The 22,090-nt window shown below is 39.9% G+C and overlaps 1 protein-coding gene and 2 non-coding genes across 3 annotated transcripts in view; 2 read left to right on the plus strand and 1 right to left on the minus strand.

The window, feature by feature from the left end:
- The window catches only part of LOC141340597 (uncharacterized), a 164,792-nt gene that overhangs the window by 109,834 nt on the left and 32,868 nt on the right, over positions 1-22,090 (minus strand). Inside the window, exon 3 of the mRNA XM_073845634.1 lies at positions 12,353-12,744. Coding sequence (XP_073701735.1) covers positions 12,353-12,744 — 392 coding nt within the window. The remainder of the gene's footprint in view (positions 1-12,352; positions 12,745-22,090) is intronic.
- Positions 2,207-2,347, plus strand: LOC141283436 (U4 spliceosomal RNA). The gene has a single exon (XR_012338150.1). It is a non-coding gene; the product is annotated as a U4 spliceosomal RNA (small nuclear RNA).
- trnak-cuu (transfer RNA lysine (anticodon CUU)) lies at positions 3,206-3,278 on the plus strand. The gene has a single exon. It is a non-coding gene; the product is annotated as a tRNA-Lys (tRNA).

Raw genomic sequence — 22,090 nt, forward strand, 5'->3', positions numbered from 1 at the left:
AAAAAGAATAATGAATAATTGGCTATGACTGATTGAAAAATAAAAGTTTGGTCATGATTAAATAACTCTTTTTGTATGTCTTTGTTATAGTATCATTTAACGGTTATAGGCCCTTTTAAAAATGTTGATAAATTTGGGGATTATTTAATAAATAAATTTACTATTTTTGTACTATAAGTTTTAGAACATAACTACAGCAGAAATATATTTAAAGTCCAAAAACTTTGAATAAGATATCAATAATCAGTAATATAAATCTAATAAAATATTATTTTTGTCATTTCAGAAATAATTTCATTCATTTGGACATAATTTATGTGATAATTACTGATAAATAAAACATTCAGTAAACACTTCAATGTATGGCAACACTAATATGAACTGGAAAGCTTGTGATCATCCTTACTCCCATATAAATGTACAGGAAAACAGAGAAAACATTTTTTTTTTTCAGATAATTTATTGTAAATATACACTCCAAAAACAGTTCAAAGAGATAAAATTCCCTTTCATTTCTTTTCTCCTCATTTTTTCTCTCTTTTTTCTTTCTTTTTCTCTTTTCCCCCTTCTTCCCCCTCCTTCCTTTTCCTCCCCCCCTTAACAGACTATTGTTCCCCAGCTTTGGCGCAATCGGTTAGCGCGTATGGCTGTTAACCGAAAGGTTGGTGGTTCGAGCCCACCCAGGGACGTGTGAAATGCCGGAGTTTTGCACGCGCGTCAGGTGTCCACTAACGCCTATGCCATTCTTAGGGTTGTGAGGCACAGCTTTCTCAGGGTGTTTATCTTGTGCACCTTCAATAAGCTGGCTTGTTTTAAAAGAATTCAGCGGCGGGTGTTTGGTGAACATTTTCACCAGCTCGAGTAGTTTGCTGTGGCATGTGGATGCCTTCTTTACTGATGATCTGTCTCTGGGGCTCATCTAGTTGACATAGTATCCGCTGACATTCGGCTGAAGGTGCTGATCCACCATCTGCTCTTGGTACGGACTGGAACCGGGGGACTGTAGTGACCATCAGATCGGAATACAGAATGGATCTGGTGGCTACGGTGACCTCAGAATAAGAAGAAACAGACTAATATTAATGTAGATGCAAAAGTTCCATGTTGCCACAAAGTCAATACCCAATACCCCACCGGGATGACTTGAAATACAGTCAGCATCGGCAATTTTTGCCAGTCTCTCTGGAGGCTTGTTGAGAAAGATAGTCTTGCTTCGTTTTGTTTCCTTTTACTGGCGTGGCTGGTTGTTGGTCCTCGTCAAAGAGGTGTCCACCGATCATAGCGTGCCGGAGCCAGAAGACTTGTTGTTTTGTCAATATGTTCTCAAGACTTTGCGGCAGGTATCAATAAACTAAAGCACAATCACAGCTCGCCGCTACCATCGTAAACAGGTTGGGCCTGTCTGTTCCGGTGGGCTCTCAGTGGTGCTAAAGCATCAAATGAAGAGGATGGGATTCGAACCCACACAAACCAAGGCGTGCCGAGCACAACGGACTAGCCTTGCATCGCCTTAACCACTCGACCACCTTTCGTTTTGCGCGGTCCTTTTGTTTAACACTCCCGATTCAGACCACCAGCTCATTAGTAGAGCGCTCAGTGAACTGAACTGATAGGGAAGACACACAAAAATTGCAGAGTGGGGTCCCCAGGACCGAGGATCACTGCTAAATGTACCGAACGACGAGGATGGGATTCGAACGATGGATTAGCAGTTCATCGCCTTAACCACTCGGCCACCTCGTCATATTACGTGGTGTCTTTTATTTAGCACTCCCGATTCAGATCATCAGCTCATTAGTGGAGAACTCAAAGAACTGAACTGAGTGTGTTAGATAAGGAGGACACACAAAAAGTTCAGCATGGGATCCCCAGGACCTAGATTAAGGTCCAGTGCTAAAGGAACCGAACGACAAGGATGGGATTAGCAGTCCATCGCCTTAACCACTCGGCCTCCCCGCCCCCTTGCTGACTGAGAGAGGCCATGCTGCGGACCTTTTCAGCTGCTGCTGCTGTGCTTTCAGCAGGCTGTTTTGAGCACAGAGGGAATAGTGAATGAGCCGTCTTTTACACACCTCTAATCTGTTCCGTAGAAACACGGTGCAGCAACCCGTGCCAGGAGACTGTTTGTGCGGCAGTTTAAAGCTTGCTACCACCTTGTCGGTTCACATCCACGTAGGTGCCTGAAAAGGTCACGACCGTCGCCGGCATTCTTTCGCAGAGGCAATATTGTAGCCTGTGAGGTTTATCCGAGGCGCGATCATTGCTGGTTGAAAACTTTACCCAATACCCCGCCAGGATGACTTGAAATACAGTCAGCTTTGGCAATTTTTGCTAGCCTCTCTGGAGGCTTAGAGTATTGTTGAGAAAAAATAGCCTTGTTTCGTTTAGGTTTTGTTTCTCGTCGAAAAGGTGTCTGCTGATGATTGAGCGCCAGAGCCAGAAGGCTTGTTGTTTTGTAAATATGTCCTCAAGACGGGTATCATTAAACTGCAGCGCAATTACAGCTCACCGTTACCCATCGTAAACAGGTTGGGCCTGTCTGGTCCGGTGGGCTCTCAGTGGCGCTAAAGCTTCCAGTGCATGTCGAGCACAATGTATTAGCCTTCCACCGCCTTAACCGCTGGACCACCTCGTCATCTTGCGTGGTTTCTTTGTTTAACACTCCTGAATCATGTGCATGTGGATGCCTTCTTCGTCTTTTGTTTCAGCCGCCGAGGGCCTGTTTTCCACTTAGGCCCTGCGTCAAACTCCCTATGAGACACAATCGAACGTTAGTAGTAACCTCCGATTACGGCCGAATGTGGATTCTGCTCGGACGACGGGGCACCGGTACATCCTTTGTAGCTTTGGCTTGTTAGCCAAACGCTACAGCAGTTTGCCATTTCCCATGAAATCATCCTTGATTTCCTTAAGAAAGGTGCCCCAAATTGGTGGAAAATCACATCTCAACCATACGCTGTCCAAAGCATTGACCCGCCTTCACGCGGCAAAACAGAACGTGTTGTTGGCCCGCACTGCTGGGTCAAACTGCGCTTCCCAAAAACAGATTGGGTCAAAACCGACACAAGAAAACTCTAAGCCTGCTCTAAGCCCTACCCACGGGGAGGGCTCGACAGTCTCGCACAACGCGATAGCCTCCGTTTCGCCTGTGTAATTTGGGGCCGATGAAAACTGGGTCCGACCCCGGTGAAGAAGCCCACGACCAGCCCGGCTAGCTCAGTCGGTAGAGCATGAGACTCTTAATCTCAGGGTCGTGGGTTCGAGCCCCACGTTGGGCGGCTCTGTTGACTCTCTTTCTTCCCAAAAGGGTGGCGAAACATCTTTCAAAACAGATATCGCTGTTAGTGCGAGCGATTTTAATCCCTATCACTAACCCTAACCCTTGCTTTTACACCGGTGATCCGGCGGCAGCAAGCAACAGCGGCTGTCTCTGTGGCGCTACCTGGAGCAGGATCGTCTGTTTCCGCGGCCGTCTCCTCGTCCAATCGCCGAGCTCGCTGTCCATTGTGAGAATGGACAAGAGCCAATCGCGTCGCTCGCCGTCCATCGTGAGAATGGACGAGGCGCCAATCGCATCGCACACGCTCCATTGTTGAGAGCCCATCGCGTTGCCGAATGAGAATGGACGCTGCCACCCACCGCGCTTAGCTTCATTCTAATTCATGTAAAAAATCAGACGAACGGAACATCTAATAACTTGTCAAAGTAAGTAATAAATGTTTGCTTCTTTCTTCATATCTGTTTACAATGTTCTCAATTGGTAACTCGTTACGTTTTCGTCCGTCGTTCATCCGTTTTCGTGTTCACAAACTTTTGACTCGCAACTTGTGAATGAAACAATGTTAGTTTGCCTCTAATCTTCCTTATTAAACTCCATTTACACGTTCTGAAGTTCGATTTAAATGGGGGGAAAAAAACGTGTTTCAGCTGTAAATGTAGTCATTCTCTATGACAATTTACCGTGTTTTTACTATAGTGAAAGCGTAGTAACCATGTTGTGTTTTTGGCTGATCGATTACAACTGTATGAAGACATGTCTTACTATAAATTAAAATCTGAATGAACAAAACAAACAAAACCCATTTTCCTTGTGTTTATCTTTATTTACCATGGTTTTACTATAGTGAGAGTGTATCATGTTTTGTTTTCATGCATTGCCTATAATGTCGCATTTTAAACACAGTTTGCCTGTAATCTTACTCATTAAACTAAATTTACTCGTTCTGAAGTTGGATTTTTTTTTCAGCTGTAAATGGTCATTCCTTATGACAATTCACCATGTTTAACTGTAATGTATGGATGTCTGTTGTTGCTTTGGTAGTCGTCACATGCACTGCTGGAGTCCGTTCTTCGTACCTTGCTTACTACATCCAAGATCAAATGACACATCCAAGATCAAATCATCGCACTAACTATGAGCTCGCTATTCCGGTTCTCCGAACGCACCTGTTGTTGATGATTAGTATAGCTGGATGAAGTAATCTGAGATCACTGGGTGGCTTAAAAGGGGCTACGTATCGATAGTAGAAACATTGATCAACAACTCTTTGATTGGTCGGCGAACATGCCGAAGGAGCGAGCTCAGTATTTTTCTTTAGCAGAGCAAGAACTCTTGATTGAGGGATTTCAGGAGTTTCAGAGTTTAATTAAAACACAAGGGAACACTGCAAAGGCAAGGAGAGAGGGCTGGCAAAAAGTAGTGAACACATTAAATGCGTTAGTGCTGCCCATGTTACATGTTTTTTCCTTGATATGTTATTTTATTTATATTTTTATTTTTATATACACTACCGTTCAAAAGTTTGGGGTCAGTAAGACTTGTAATAGTCTTTAAAGAAGTCTCTTATACTCATCAAGGCTGCATTTATTTGATTAAAAATACAGAAAAAAAAACAGTAATATTGCAAAATATTTTTACAATATAAAATAATGTTTTTTATTTTAACATACTTTAAAATAGAATTTATTCTTGTGATGAAAAGCTGAATTTTTATCAGCTTTTACTCCAGTCTTAAGTGTCACATGATCCTTCCTATCAACAGTTGTGCTGCCAAATATCTTTTGGAACCTGTGATTTTTTTTCCCCAGGATTCTTTCATGAATAACAAGTTTTAAAAGTACAGTGTTTATTCAAAACTTATATTTTAATTATAACAATGTAAATTCTTTATTATTAACTTTTAATAAATTGCTAACTTAATACATCATTGGTGAATAAAAGTATTAATTTCTTAAACAAAACAAAAAAAAAACAATACAAATTTACTGACCCCAAACTTTTGAACGGTAGTGTATAAATATATGTATGTGTGTGTGTGTGTGTGTGTGTGTGTGTGTGTGTGTGTGTGTGTGTGTGTGTGTGTGTGTGTGTGTGTGTGTGTGTGTGTGTGTGTGTGTGTGTGTGTGTGTGTGTGTGTGTGTGTGTGTGTGTGTGTGTGTACCTGGTATTCATCACGTTGTGGGGACCAAATGTCCCCACAAGGATAGGAATACCAGTATATTTTGACCTTGTGGGGACATTTCTCAGGTCCCCATGAGGAAACAGGCTTATAAATCATGCACAATGAGTTTTTTTGAGGAAGTAAAAGTGTGCACAATCTCCTGTGAGGGCTAGGTTTAGGTGTAGGGTAGGTGTAGGGCGATAGAAATTACGGTTTGTACAGTATGAAAACCATTACGCCTATGGAATGTCCCCATAAAACATGTAAACCCAACATGTGTGTGTGTGTGTGTGTGTGTGTGTGTGTGTGTGTGTGTGTGTGTGTGTGTGTGTGTGAGGCTGTGGTCATCATTCGTGTGTGAATCGTCGCAATTATTTTCTACAATTTCTTGCAAGATACTTTTCTTTTCCCACGCGAGTCAGTCCGCGTCAGTCGTGCTCTTTAACCAGTCAGATGTGACCTCGCCATTTCAACCAATCATAACCCGCCAGGAGCGCAGCCTAAATGCTGTTTACATTAAATAAATCTGCTCCCGAGCAGGTTTAAGTTTACGGACCTGTTACTATTACAGCAAGTCCGAGATGCGCATCGAAGAATGCGTTTTGTGTGAGACACAGATAAAAATAATAACAATACATAATCTACAAACTGGCTAACACTATAAACATACATAGTGGGTAACTGGAGACAGTGATACCAGAATTTTTTTTTTTTGGGGGGGGGGGGGTAGATACACGTATTTGACGATAGAGACCCAACAGAGACAGAATGCACAGACTTTGATTTTAATATATGGGGTAACTGGGGAACACAGGTGCACAGAATGACTAACTGGACTAAAGGGAAGGAACGTAACCAAAAAAGGGCACACAGAAACAAAAACAGGTCCATATTCCTGGCATATCATCCCCCTTCTGGAAGACGCATCCTTGCACTGATGGAACAACAGAAGGAGGAGAATGGATATCCGGGAGGAAGATGATGAACAGAGTCCAAGGTGGAGATGACGGAAGAAGGAGCCTCGCTCTGTATGTCCTCGTGTCTCCTTCCCTTTCTCAGGGAACAAGGGTTGTAGTTGTAACCCGGAACGGTGATGTTAAAAATGCTAACAATGTCCTTTATTGTGTTTCAACCAAAAAACTGCACTTCCTGTGAGATCTCTTTTCAATTCATGATACACAAATGTGAAGTTCTTACATTGTAGACAGAGCAAAGCATTGTCCATAATCCATATTATTCCTTGCTCTTTTATGCATTACCGTGTCAACTAGCTATATTGTGTTGGACTGAGCTTAAAGTGTACTATGGACAAAACATAATGCTTTAAAATGTGAATTAGAATGTTCCATTATATACATTTAGTTTGAAACTCACTCTACACTAAGGGGATCTGTTGGGCTTCTCTCTATTATGAATTTTCATGTGCCTGTCAAGGCTTCCTTTTTGACTGAAACTCTTTCCACACTGTTTGCATGTGTGAGGCCTCTCTCCAGTGTGAACTAACATGTGCTTGTTAAGGTCTCCTTTATGAGTGAAACTGTTCCCACACTGTTGGCAGGTAAAAGGGTTCTCCATGGTGTGTATTTTCTGGTGGATTTTAAGGTTTCGACTTGGAGCAAAACTTTTTCCACACTTTGCATGCAGTGGCGGAGCCAGAGGGGTGTCCGGGGTGCCACCCCAAAATTTTATTTGCTGCTGGCAGTACCTGATACTGATTGACATCTCATTTGTCTAAAGAAGCTTTAGAATTTTGCCGGTAACGCTGCTTATGCTTAAGCCATTTTCAAATCAAGACGAGCCAAAGGCATGAGCGTGGTTTCAAGGTAAAACGAATAATAAAACATCATATTTGAAATACGTTTTATAGTTTATCATAAGGTTTGTTTGCTGAGTAACGTTTATTATCCGTTGTGTAAATTAACTAGGCGCAGACGACATCAGTTAACTTAATGAGATTAGAGAGATCAATTCACACTTTAGACAGTTAACGCTATACTTCATCTGTGCTAGTATTACATGTACATGTATGTACAGGGCTCGAAATTGCGACAGTTTTGTCGCATGCTCCCAAAATTTAATTATATTTTATGCAAGAGCGAGAAATTGTTGTGGTGCGACTTGGTTTCATTTCTTTACAAAACTTTTGCTAGCCTAACTACTGCACAGACTGCTGTGAGCTGATGCAGTGACAGGTCGCTGTTCACACCAACATTACATAACCATTTGAACTTAATCTTTACATTTTTACATTTAAAGTCTCAGTCTCAATATAGGCTACTGTAAAACGTGGCATACATTCACATCAGATGATAACTCAGCGGGAGACTTGCACTCACACAAGGGCGTAATTTTCACTGGGGACACGTTTCTCAAAATCCCGTTGGTGTCCTCCCACTTTTAAAAGGTTAAAGTTGTTAAAGTAATCTCTTATATTATAGAATGCACGCTCAGTGCTGCTGAGAGTTTTGCGCGATCAAAACGAAACCAAAAGTAAAACGCGCACCGCATTCAAAAGCAATTTTAATACCCCACGTTTAGAGAGCGACTCCCCAATGCATGAGAATTAGGCTGCATAAATTATAGAAGCTGTTATTAAATATTAGTATGTGGGCTATAATAAATTGTATAGTTGTCTATAGCTCTGTATAATGCTTAAAAGATTTTGTCTCTATTTGCACATTGAATATTGAAAGAGTAGCCTACTTTGATTATGGCTGCATTTATTGTCTACACGACTAAGAAAGAACTGTGTCGTTTATTTTTTGTTATTTATAATATATTTTATACATTATTTATGTAGGTTGTTTAAAAATGCAGTGGTTGCCTCTATTTAAATGGCTGTACCTATAATACAGAAAATAAATATCTTGTTCATGTACTCATATTATCATTCATTCTTGTCCCTTGCTTAAGGCATAAAATAAATATGTTAAAAAGGCTTTCAGAATCAGCCCATTTGCTTGTAAAACATCGGCAATAAGAATAGAACATGAAGAATCAATATCGGTGCATAACTAAAAAAGAAATTGGGTGCTCCTAAATTTTTTTGGTAAAAAGTAAAAAAGTTAATTTTGTGCCCTGTATGTAAGTTATTATATTTAATTGACAATGTTATTTGGACTTTGTAAAATTTCTCTTGCTACACCAGTGAGCAATGCAACTTGCGAGAGAAGCTTTTCTGCGTTAAAACTTATTAAAACCCACCTTAAGACGACAATGTCTGATGACAGGGTAAGTCACCTATAGGGATTCTCAATGTTGAGTCAAGGAGGGCACGCTCCCTCAACATGGATGAATTCGTGAAACGTTTTGCCAGTTCTCATCAGAACAGTAGAATTATGTTGTTTTAAACATACCTAGGATAAGTTTGTAACTGATAACTAAAATTGTGTTTTTGTTTTTCTTTTCAAATCCGGGTTTGATGTCTCCTATGTCTAATTGCAGTATTTTTTGTTTGGTTGCTTTTTCTTTATGCTAATGTTTTTGTAAATGAACTCAGCATTGTTTTTTGCAAAAAAAAAACTTTAGAATTCCTTAATTTATTATTTCAACTTTATGAGTACAGTGCGTGTGTGTGGATCCCCTGAAATAGCAGTGGCCACCCCCCGGCCACCCCATGTAAAAAATTCTAGCTCCGCCACTGTTTGCATGTGTAAGGCTTCTCTCCAGTGTGAACTCTTCCTTTTTGAGTGAAACTGTTTCCACACTGAACGCAAGCAAAACAACTCCTAGTTCCTGTAGTTTGAGCTCTTTTTTGTTTAGAAGTCTTTTCAGACTGAAAGGAACAAAAATAATTTTCTCCAGATGCGAAATCATGAAGATTCTCAAACTGATCTTTCTCTTCAGTTTCATTCAGATCTTCTCTCTCCTCTTTCAGTGCTGTTAGGTCAATGGCTTGCACATGGAGGAAATATTTAATTACGGAGCTCTAGTTGCTTTTAATATGCGGTTTGTTGAATCTGCCGTTTTGAATCTCCGACATTTTACTCTCACTATAGTGCATGATTGCATGTGCTCTAATTTTGCCTCACTACTCTGTTTAAGGTATGTTATTTCGGTTCGTTTTCATTAATTTGACTGGACATTGTGTAATTTGTAAATTTAATTTGATAAGCATGTGTACTTCAGTGTATGCTAAGCTATTTTTATACCAATTGATTTGTGGTACATTTTCATGCAATGACACAGGTTGTTCATACAAAAAAAAAGAAAAGAAGAATTTTATTGAAATTAAAGAAATTTATTGTACACAGTAATTTCACAACCAGAGTTTAATGAAGTTTGGAGTTACAGTACAGTTATATATGCATTCTTATGAGTTTTCATTTTATTTGAATGTTAACTTTTGGAAAAATTTTATGTTTTTACTATATCTATCTTTTATTTAGACCGTTATGTTGTGTAAGGTGATTTAGTAGCTATACATTTACACATGAAGGAAAATGATATGCGAACGGGAAGCAGAGGGATGAGAGAGTAGGCTTTCCGATGTCTGTGTATACTAATTTTGCCTCACTACTCTGTTTAAGGAATAAATCCAGTGAATCTGTCATCTCATTCATGGTGTGATCGTGTTTCTGTGGTGTCTGTGGAGATTACCATTTGATGTCTGCTACATCTTGTCCTGTGCCGTTTTTGCTTTGTTTTTTTTCTCCTGTTTGAGCACTCTGTGGCCCACCGTCACCCCTGTTGAATCAGTGTGAACTCCTCTGATTTTCTGCTTACCTGTGTTGAGTGCTGCTTTATTTTCAATAAACATTTATTTGTGGCTAACACTTGGATGACTAATTGAAACAAACAATCATACAATAGACTTTAAAATCTTGCTAATTACTTATAAAGCCCTGAATGGTTTAGCTCCTAAGTACTTGAGCGAGCTCTTATCATATTATAGTCCCTCACGTCCGCTGCGTTCTCAAAACTCCGGCAATTTGATAGTACCTAGAATATCAAAATCAACTGCGGGCGGCAGGTCCTTTTCACATTTAGCGCCCAAACTCTGGAACAATTTACCTAACACTGTTCGGGAGGCAGACACAATCTGTCAGTTTAAATCTAGATTAAAGACACATCTCTTTAACCTGGCCTACACTTAATACATTTCACAGTCCAAATCCGTTAAAGGATTGTTAGGCTGCATTATTTAGGTCAACCGGAACCAGGGACACTTCCTAAAACACCTGATGTACTCGTTGCATCAGAAGAAGAATGCCATCTACGCTAATACTAGTATCTTTCCTTCTTATTCCGAGGTCACCGTAGCCACCGATCATGTATCCAGATCAGACGTTCACTGCAGTCCCCCGGATCCAGTCTGTACCCATCAGCACCTAGAGATATCCTTTACAGCCCTGAATGTCAGCAGAGACCACATCAACTAGATGAGCCCCAGAGACAGATCATCAGTGAAGACCCCATCACCTAGACGGCCACCGACGCAAGACTGCGAAAACCAGATGAGTCCTCTCCAATCTGATTTTGTGGCAACTTGGAACTCTTGCATCTACATTAATATTAGTCTGTTTGTTTCTTATTCCCAGGTCGCCATAGCCACCAGATCCAGTCCGTATCCAGATCAGATGGTCACTGCAGTCCCCCGGATCCAGTCCAAACCAAGAGGTGGATAAACACCTACAGCCGAATGTCAGCGGATACCGTGTCAACTAGATGAGCCCCAGGGACAGATCATCAGAAAGAACTCCTACCCTAAAAGCCACCGGCACAAGGCCACGGGAACCAGATGAGTCCTCTCCAATTTGACTTTGCTGCAATATGGAACTTTTGCACTTTTATTGTCATTTTATCTTATTATTTTAATACTGTAAGGTTGCTTTGACACAACTTGTATTGTAAAAAGCGCTGTATAAATAAACTTGACTTGACTTGACTTGACAATCACTCATACATGGAGGAAGGGCAAGTCAGACTGGATGAATGGAGCCAATCGAGAAACTTATGAAGAAAATTATGGCTATTGAAAGAGTTAGTTTACCACCTGAATGAAACCATCAGTGCCATTTTACAACAGTGTTTACAACTTAAACTAAACCTCTGTTTGTTGGGTAAAGTTTTTTGATACTTGCATTCCCTTGGTCATTGACGAGTGTCTGAATGAAGTCTTGGATGAAAGTCTTCATGGTTTCAAGGTTTTGGACTTGATTATATTTTTCTGAGTTTGAAGAGCGATGAATTCCAAATGTGTCCTGACTCTGTGGTGATTGGGAGTTTCTTCCAAGGTGGAAAGTGAAGAAGAATGAAGAGCTGAGAGAGATAGAGATATGTGTCATTTTTTAGAGTATTAGTTAAAAAAGATTCTCTCTACATACTTTTGAGTCATCAAGTTTATCTGGTCTGGCACAGAAGTCCTGGTTGCCATAGTAAGACCATTTGTAGACAAAAAGGCAGCCAGTGTTGGATTGGGTGAAGCGGGTCTGTGATCATTTGTTGTTTTTTCTCCAAGCAAACACATCAGCAACAAAGAATGTCGGGTTTTAGAGTAATTTACAACAACTTCAGATGTGGTTCAACCAATCAGAATCAAGGACCGGAACTGTCTTACACATTTTAGTTGAAACTCTTTCCACACTTTGGGGATCTGTTAGCCTTCTCTCTATTGTGAATTTTAATGTGCCTGTCAAGATTTTCTTTTAGAGTGAAACACTTTCCACACTGTTGGCAGATGAAATGCTTCTCTCCCGTGTGAACTTTTATGTGAATGTTAAGGTATCTTTTACTAGAGAAACTCTTTCCACACTGCTGGCAGGTAAAAAGGTTCTCTAAAATGTGAATTCGCCTGTGTGTATAAAGGGTTTGTTTTCGATTAAAACTTTTCCCACACAGATGGCAGGTGAAGGGTTTCTTTCCAGTGTGAACTTTCATGTGGTTTGTAAGTTGTAATTTTATATGGAAACTCTTTCCACACTGTTTGCAGGCGTAAGGCCTCTCTCCAGGGTGAACTCTCAGGTGCCTTTTAAGGTTTGTATTTTCACTGAAACTCCTTCCACACTGTTGGCAGATGAAAGGTTTTTCTCCTGTGTGAATTCTCATGTGGCTTTTAAGGTTTCTATTTTCACTGAAACTCCTTCCACACTGTTGGCAGATGAAAGGTTTTTCTCCTGTGTGAACTCTCATGTGCCTTTTAAGGGTTCCATTTCGGGTGAAACTCTTTCCACACTGTTGACAGATGAAACGCCTCTCTCCAGTGTGAATTTTCTTGTGGACTTTAAATTCTGCTTGTTGACTGAAACTCTTTCCACACTGATGGCAGGTGAAAGGTTTCTCTCCTGTGTGAATTCTCATGTGTCTTTTAAAGTTTCTATTTTCACTGAAACTCCTTCCACACTGTTGACAGATGAAAGGTTTCTCTCCTGTGTGAATTCTCATGTGGTCTTTAAGGGTTCCATTTCGAGAGAAACTCTTTCCACACTGTTGACAAATGAAACCCCTCTCTCCAGTATGAATTTTCATGTGGTCTTTAAGTTTTCCTTTTTGAATGAATCTCTTTCCACACTGTTGACAGATGAAAGGCTTCTCTCCTGTGTGAATTTTCATATGGTCTTTAAGGCTACTATTTCGAGTGAAACTCTTTCCACACTGTTGGCAGATGAAACGCCTTTCTCCAGTGTGAATTTTCTTGTGGACTTTAAATTCTCCTTTTTCATTCGTTCTTATCTTTTGAGCTCTTTTTTGTGCAGAAATATTTTCTGACTGTAAGGAACAAAATGATTTTTCTCCAGTTATGAAATCATGAGGATTCTCATACTGATCTTTCTCTTCAGTTTCAATCAGTACTTCTCTCTCCTCTTTTAGTGCTGTTGGGCCTAAGGTGGGAAAACAAAGAAATGAAAGTTAATCCCACTTTAATGCCACAAAGGAGGTAACACCAAAACATACTGTATTGATATTGTATAGATACTGTATGTAATGCATGTATGCTAGATCTCATTTCATGGTGTCCATACTTGATCATGGTCGGCTGGTGTCCTATAGAGTTAAAGCTGGCTGCTGTACAATTTATTCAATCTTATAATATATTAGGAAACCTAGATATTGACTGATCTCAATTATGATGTACCATATTTTATGTCTCCTAGGGGATCAAATGCAATAAATTTAAGAGAGGAAAGGAAAAATAAAGGAAAAGGGACAAACTCCCCACTCAACCTTCAAAATTAAAAATTCATCACACAATAATTATTTCTGAGGTTTTATTAAAAACCCCCCATTCAGCCGTTCTCCTGTTCTGGCAATATCACTTTTAGCATAGCTTAGCATAGATCACTGAATCCTATGACAACAATATAGCATTGTGTTCAAAAATGACCAGTGAGTTTTGATATTTGTCCTATTTAAAAATTGAATGTTTTGTAGTTATTTTGTGTCCTAAGATCAGTGGAAAACGTAAAGCTGCGATTTTCTAGGCCGATAAGAACTACACTCCCATTCCGGCGTAAGAGTCAAGGATGTTTGCTGCCGTAATACAGATGCAGCAGGCGCAGTAATATCAAGCAGTGCCTGATGTTCGATCACAATTTCAAAAAGCCGGTCACATTGGGAGTTACCTAGCTGGAATATCACAAGCTGTATACACCGCTGATGCTATATTGGTCTTATAGGATTCAATAATCTATGCTAATCTATGCTAAAAGTGATTAGTGATGTCCGGTTCGCGAACGAATCGTTCTATTTCACCGGATCTTCTTAGTGAACCGGTCGAACCAGTTCACCAAATCGAACTGAATCGTTTGAAACAGTTCGTGTCTCCAGTAAGCACTAATCCACAAGTTACTTAAAGTTTCTTACTTTTTAACGTGCCCGACACACCCGCTGATTCGTAATAAACCAATTTCCCGAGTTATTTAGTTACTCAAACAGTGTTTGAACGGCTGTGAAAAGAGAGCTGATGATGCGCATGAAGCGGTTGTCGGATCACCAGTACACTGAACGAGAACTGGTTTCTTTCGGACGCGTCCGATTTGAGAATCGATGAGCTGATACTGTGCGCATGTGTGACTCGTGCAGCTGCCAAACATAAACAACCTCCTGCTATGACTGACTCCATCTGAACCGAACTAGTTCTTTTTTACTACTGTCTCTGTGCTAATGCTATGAGCAGTTAACTGAGGACTTGAATGAGGGGATCTGGTGAAACGTATATTTATAACACATAAATCTTTATGGATTGTCCATGTGCATAGTAAGCTGATCGTGTTTCTGATTAGAATTAATTGATCTTATAATTTGTTATATCAAGACTTTCTCATATGATCACTGCATGTAACTGTATATGGGTGCTTAGATGCAAAACGTAATTGTCAGAAACTTGTCAGACCAAAATTTTGTTTAAGTTATTAGCTACTAACTTTAAGTGAATGTTGACTTGAGTCCCAGCCTGGTGAACCGTTTTTTTGAACCGGTTCTTTAAAACGAACTGTTCGTAAGAACCGGTTCAACAGGAGAACGACTGAATGGATTTCAAAACGGTAAAACTCAACTGATTAATTCGGGGGGAGTTAAAGAATGAGCCCATTTCCAAAAAAAAGTGGAGTGTTCCTGGAGGCCCATAAACACTGCATGTTTTTCATGTTTCTCTAATTAAGTGATTAATTAACTGGTTCAGATGTGTTTGATCTGGGTTGAGCTAAACTACCCCAAAATACCCCAAAACACATCATACAAAACATGTCCTTTAAAAGATAACTGGCAATATTTTTTTTTATACCAATTAAATGTGAAGTGAGATGTGCTGAATACATAAGAGACCCCGAGAGCAGGGGTGGTGAACGTCGGTCCTGGAGAGCTGCAGCCCTGCAGTTTTGCTTCGACCCTAATCAAACACACCTGAACAACAAGGTCTGAAGTGTTACTTGAAAGCTACAAGCAGTTGAGTTTTGATTACGTTTGGAGCTTAAATCTGCGGTGCTGTACCTCCGTGAAAAATGTACTAATCTGGTTTTCTGACATACACCAGCCCTGTTTATAACAGAGAATTCTGGGCAGAATTTGAAATAGTGATGGTTCGTTCTTGAACGATTCATTCATTTTGAACGAATCTTTAATGTGACTTGGGAAGAACGAGTCGTCCCGGGGAGAGATTCATTCAGTTGCGCATGCGCAATTGCGCAACTATGAATGAACGACTCAAACCCAAAGTCTCGAGAGATTAACTAATCAACAGAGGAGGGTAGAGTACCCAAAATCTGTACTCAAGTAAAAAAAGTAAAAAAGTATCCGATGGAACAAGTACTCAAGTAGCTAGTAGTGTTGTCAAAAATATCGATATTTTGATAAATATCGATACTGAAATATCTGAACGATACCAATACTAATTTCCCGAAGTATCGATACTAGCTGAGATGTCACTTTCACTTCTACACCACACGTGACCGCAGTGCCTGTCTCCTCTTATTCAAGTGAAGCGAACAGAAAGGTGAGCACGGCGCCCCGCGACCGCCTTTGTTTGATAAAGAACACAGCAGGAGTGCTATCTGGAAATATTTAGGATATGAAACAAATGAACATGAAAAGCCAAAGTACACAAGCAAGCCAATATGTAAGAGTTGTTACAGAGCAGTGCTATCAAAAGGCGCTAACACCACTAATTCCGCAAAATTTATTTTTTAAATCACACGATTCCACATTTTGAATGCTATGAAAACACAGTGCTTAACAATTTACAACAACTCATCTGTCGTAATAAAGAGAAAAGACAAATATCTGAAGAAAAACACACTAACAAGCATAAAATACAGTGTTTCTGCTATTTATTCCGCGGTGGAGGTGTTTAGTGTCCCGCTAACAAGTGCCTTCAGCAGAGTTCTGCGTTCTAATGCACGCAGTAAGCTTAAACTGGCCGCAAAGCCCCAGCTAAAGTAATTACCATGAATGTGGAGGGGAAAAGTTTGAGATATTCAAATTATTTATTAATAAACTAGTATTTTTGGAGCGCTGAAATATTATGGTTTCCATAGTAACAGCTGAATACACAGCAGAACCCTGAAGACTCGAGAGATGAACTAATCAATTCTGTTTCCGGCTCAGGCAGCATAGGTTAAGGTTATGGAGCTGTCACGTGATGAACAAACGACTCAAACCCGAAGACTCGAGAGATGAACTAATCAATTCTGTTTCCGGCTCAGGCAGCATAGGTTAAGCTTATGGGGCTGTCACGTGATGAACAAATGACTCAAACCCGAAGACTCGAGAGATGAACTAATCAATTCTGTTTCCGGCTCAGGCAGCATAGGTTAAGGTTATGGAGCTGTCACGTGATGAACAAACGACTCAAACCCGAAGACTCGAGAGATGAACTAATCAATTCTGTTTCCGGCTCAGGCAGCATAGGTTAAGCTTATGGGGCTGTCACGTGATGAACAAACGACTCAAACCCGGACAGAGGTGAGGGAGCTAATCATAGACCGAAGATCCAGGTAAACAATGAATTAATCTTTTCCGTTTCTAATAGCGTTATAGTTTTGTCTTGTTTGTAGTGTGATCAACGTTTGTGTAAGCAGTACGTGTGTTATGGAAACTTTTTAACTATATTTTGGTAAAATTAACGAAATTACTTGAAAAAAAGATTCATTCATTTTGCTGAACGAGACTCAAAGATCCGAGTTGGTAAAATTATCTGAACTTCCCATCACTAATTTGAAAGATTCTCACTAGATCTCACATCAACCTTATTCATTGTGCGGCAATTTAAAACACTTCTCACTGGATCTCGCAGCAGTAACAGTGTCGCAAAATCAACATTAGCTCCCGAACAAAGCTGTTCGAGGTTCGTGCAAGTTTGTTTGCGTTGCGGTCCATGTTGATAAACGGTATGTGCTGAGATGCTCAAACGTATCGTGTTAGTTTTGCGTGCCGTTTGATGTTTCCTATCTGAAATCATTAACGCAGAGCCACACATAATTCATATTTAAACATTCCGTTTGCAGATTAGTATTAGTCCATATTGCGATTTGATTTAAGTGTAATGACCTACCTTTGATTAATGCATCCAAACTTTGACAAATTCTGGGACATTCCACGTTAAACTGTAAATTCCATTTAATGACTGGATTCCGCAATTCCTTCTGTGTTTTCCGCACTGCGTAACATATGAGACATGTCGCCATTTTACTGGCTGGTTGGTCCAGTCTTACGCCTGTTTCACACATACTCCGTATGCAGTGCGTATGCAGTCCGTGTGCGTTACGTATGCGGTGCAGAAGCAGGAAGCGGTCATTGTGCTTTCACACAGGACACGTTTTTGCAGTGCGCTACTGACGCCGGTTCAATCCTCGATTTTATGCAAAACCAATACAACAATGGGTAAGTAGTTTCCCATTCTGTGTTTTGTAAATGTGAATGCTTATAAATGCTTAGATTAGCTCTCTTTATTTTGCATGTAGTGCGTGTTGTTGACAAGAGAAAGGTGGTCGCGCTCTATATGTTGTTACGAAGGAGAAGAAGGAGACGAGTGTGGGTTCACCCACTTAACCAGCGGAGAAGACAACTTGGAGCATATCACCACCTTGTCTCAGAACTTCGTCTTGACAGTGACCGGCACATGAAATACTTCAGAATGTCTACAGAGCAAATGGATCAAGTTCTTACTTTTGTTGGAGCAGACATCACAAGACAAACAACAACTTTTCGGTTGTCCATCGAACCCAAACAGAGGCTTGCTGTTACACTGAGGTAAGAACAGCTTGAATACGAATGAATATGTATAGTAATAAATTGAACGCAATATGTTTCTTTAATTTTTTAAAAATTATTTATTTTGCATATTTTGAAAATGTCACAACAAAAATGTTCAACAACTGTAGTTATAAAAACTGTACTTATATATAAGTTTAGTATAGGTGTGAACATACACATATGTTGACATATATCTGAATATTCAAACATAATGCAGTCTTGCACATATGGTAAAACTTTGTACATATAAGGAAGATTAACAGCAACACTTCACACCTTAAGAAGAACAAAGTAATAACTTATTGGCATAACCAACATAAACAAATATTAAAATATTGCAAACATAATAATTCACAATAAGCTAATAAGTGTAGTGTACTAAGAACTGTATAAAACTAAGGTAACTGATGATACACAGGACCAGAGTCCTGTTCTAATCCATGCTGATGGTAGGATGTAGTTGGGGGAGGTGTGATATGGTGTGGGTGATGGGTCTGGACATCGTGGCAGGAGGTACTGGGGTGGATTGGCTGAAAACCTGGTGTTTGGGTACGTGAGAACACAGGGCCGGCTTGTGTGGCTTGTTGACGCTGATTTTCATCCTCTAACTCTAAATTTGATAGGTAACTGAGGATATGGATCTGTGCCCTATTTTGGTTCCTCGGATGAAGCCTGCTTAGTTTAGGCACTAAACTGAGTGCAAAGTAATACATCTCATCCTCCTGTCTTGGTACATGAGGTGGTGCAGTAGTTGTTGGTTGAGTTATAATATCCAGAAGTTGTTGTTCTGTTGGACTGGGTGAATCAACTCTTCTCCTTTTTTGTCTCTGTCGACCTTCATTCCTTATTGTCTGCACTCTGGGGTGTAGGACGGGGGTGTAAGGTAATTGTGTTGATGTTGAAGGAGTAGATGTGGCCAGGGATGGTGTGGGGGTTGAAGATATTTCACTTTCCAGTGCAGGTGTTACTGGCCTTTGCATATCAGTGAAGGGACTTTGTGATCTGCTTAGCTGGCATATCTCTGGATCTACATCCTCATCCACCACACTCATGTCCACTGGTTCATCCTCCAGCTGCAAAGTGGTTTTTGAACTGAAATAACAACAGGTGTGATAAATGTGCACGTACGATGTAATATAGCTATGCATTTAGAACCATTTTTAAAAATTTATACTATAGAAATTTTACCACAAGTATTGTTTCTATGTCATTGTGCAGTTATAATGTCAACATTTGACACATACTAACCTTCTGACCTGCATATGTGGCAACAGGAAAGACATCACCCGTTCATATTTCCACACCTTCACAGTGCCACCAGCAGAGCCACTAGGCATTTTCTTTTGTTTTTTACACCTTACAAAGGCGTCTCTTAACAGCCTCCATCGCCGCTTACATTCAGTTACTGAAATAGAAAATACATGTTTAGTTTAATACATTATTCTTTCTTCTGTTCACAGATTCCTTGGCACAGGGGAAAGTTTCAGCAGCCTAGCATTTCAGTATAGGCTCGGGATAAGCACAGTGGCTGAATCTGTGCAGATGACATGCAGAGCAATTGAGCGGAAAATGATGGAATCACAGTTTCCAAAACCATCAGAGGAAATGTGGCGAAATATTTCTTCCAAATTTTGGGAGAAATGGAATTTTCCAAATTGCATAGGTGCTATCGATGGAAAACACATCAACTTAGTGGCACCAGCACATTCGGGGAGCTTGTATTTTAATTACAAGGGAACATTTTCTATTGTCCTCCTCTCACTGGCTGATGCAGAGTACAGATTTACGTTTCTACAAGTGGGTGACTTTGGACGAACAAGTGATGGAGGTGTGTATAGTGGTTCATCACTTGGACAAGCAATGGAGGCCAAAAAGATGTCTGTGCCTGCAGACTGCCCTTTGCCAGGGTCTGGAGCGCAAGGGCCAATGCCATTCACCATGGTGGGAGATGCAGCATTTCCCCTCAAGACATACTTGATGAGGCCATTTCCTGGGAAGCAAATTCCTCAATGGCGACGCATTTTTAATTACAGGTTGTCTAGGGCACGGATGGTTATCGAGTGTGCCTTTGGCATTCTTTCATCTAGATGGAGGGTACTCCATACAAAGATGAATGTGAAGCCATCAAATGCTGATTCGGTGGTCACTGCAGCCTGCATTCTACACAATTTTCTCCTGAATCCTTCAGACAACCAAAGGTGGCTGGATGAAGCTGAAGAAAGAGGGGAAGTGCTACCACCTGTGAGAAATATGGGTGGCAACAGGGGATGCAGGGAAGCCTATGATGTTCGCGAGAGGCTTTGTACATTTTTCAACTCCCCAGAAGGCAGAGTTTCCTGGCAAGAGCAGATGATCTGACTTGTTTTAACCTTCTCAAAGGACCTAAATGTAGTCCTGTGTTGAACATACAGGGCATTTAGACTTGTAAATAGTTTTATTTTTGTGTGGAGTAAAAAATAAAAATTTTATGCAGCTCTTGTCTCATTTTGTTTGTAATGTTAAACCACACAGGTTTACTGTTTCTTAACATGAAATATTGAAAGCATTTTTTTTTTTTTTTAAATACAGGAAACATTTGGATAAAATATGAATACATTGATGTATATCTGAATATATAACTTTTCATATAGTTGTCTGCCTGAATATAAAGTAAATATGAGTATGAATATATCCATGTAAATTGATAATATGAAGTAATAATATGTATTATATTAAAGATATGTACACTATATTAAGATATGCATTTCTATATTAATAATTCATATAACACTATCAATTGAAACGACTGATATTTATACATTGTCATGTAAAATTAGAAGAATACAATTTTAACACTTATATGTACACTTAAACTTTAACGAACTACTTTATTGACAGCCCTTTATAAATTACATCTGGCATACTAATTAGACATAACATTTATGTATGACTATGACAATTGTAAACTTGAATATAAATAAAAAGAGAAACACTACTGTATTCACGAACAACATATAGGCCCAACAGTTTGTATTCATGTTGAAAAACCTACACATAAATAGCATAATGTTACAGTCATTACGCTTATATATAATGATAGTTGCTGAAGCAAGTGTAAGTACACGTAAACATGGCACTTAAGAAATAAAGATTTGAAAACTTACCATTCACACCAATAGCCGAAGAAACGGTTTCCCATGCCCTTTCCTTCGCAATCAAATCTTTGTACAACGAATTCTGCGGATCGTACAGAATTCTGTATTTTTCCACCTCCACGATTAGACGAGTGTCGTCCATGTCACCTTGTTTTGAGTAGTTGTAGTTCCGCCACGTGATTGGCAGATGCGATTAAACTCCCCCTCTTCCTCCAACGATATAAAAAGTAATTTTTGTAGGGAAAAAACATATCTGATCGCATTATGCAAGTTTTATAGAAGTACTGTGCTCATTTATGTATTTTCCTTTTTTTATTTATTTATTTCTTTATTGGATTTATTTGTCTAATTTACTGTGTACAAAGTATCACACATTAATTGTGCGTAAATTATGAATTTATTACAATTTAATGTCAATCCATGTTCATTTTGCCCACAAACAATCTGCTGTTCCGGATTCCAGCACAGCAAAAATAGACTCTGTGCCTAAACGATCGCTTCACTGCTGCAAACGCACCGCATCTGGAACGCACTGACGGACAGCAACCGCGCGCAGTGTGAACGCTCTGATCCGTTAACATGGGTGCGGAAAAAAATACGCAACGCATACGCACTGCAGACGGAGTATGTGTGAAACAGGCGTTAGTCTTACTGCTAAACAGCGGACATACTGCTAGCATATTTGTATTTTTTTCTTTTGAGCAGCGAAGAAGAACTGGATTCTGATTTACAAGCGGGAATAACTTATATCTTGTTTAAGAAAATGGTATCGGATTGGTACGTACTTTCAAGTACTCGCCGAATAGCGATTGAGCATATTTTGGGTCA

The sequence above is a fragment of the Garra rufa genome, chromosome 1 (genome assembly GCF_049309525.1).
Source record: "Garra rufa chromosome 1, GarRuf1.0, whole genome shotgun sequence".
Taxonomy (NCBI): Eukaryota; Metazoa; Chordata; class Actinopteri; order Cypriniformes; family Cyprinidae; genus Garra; species Garra rufa.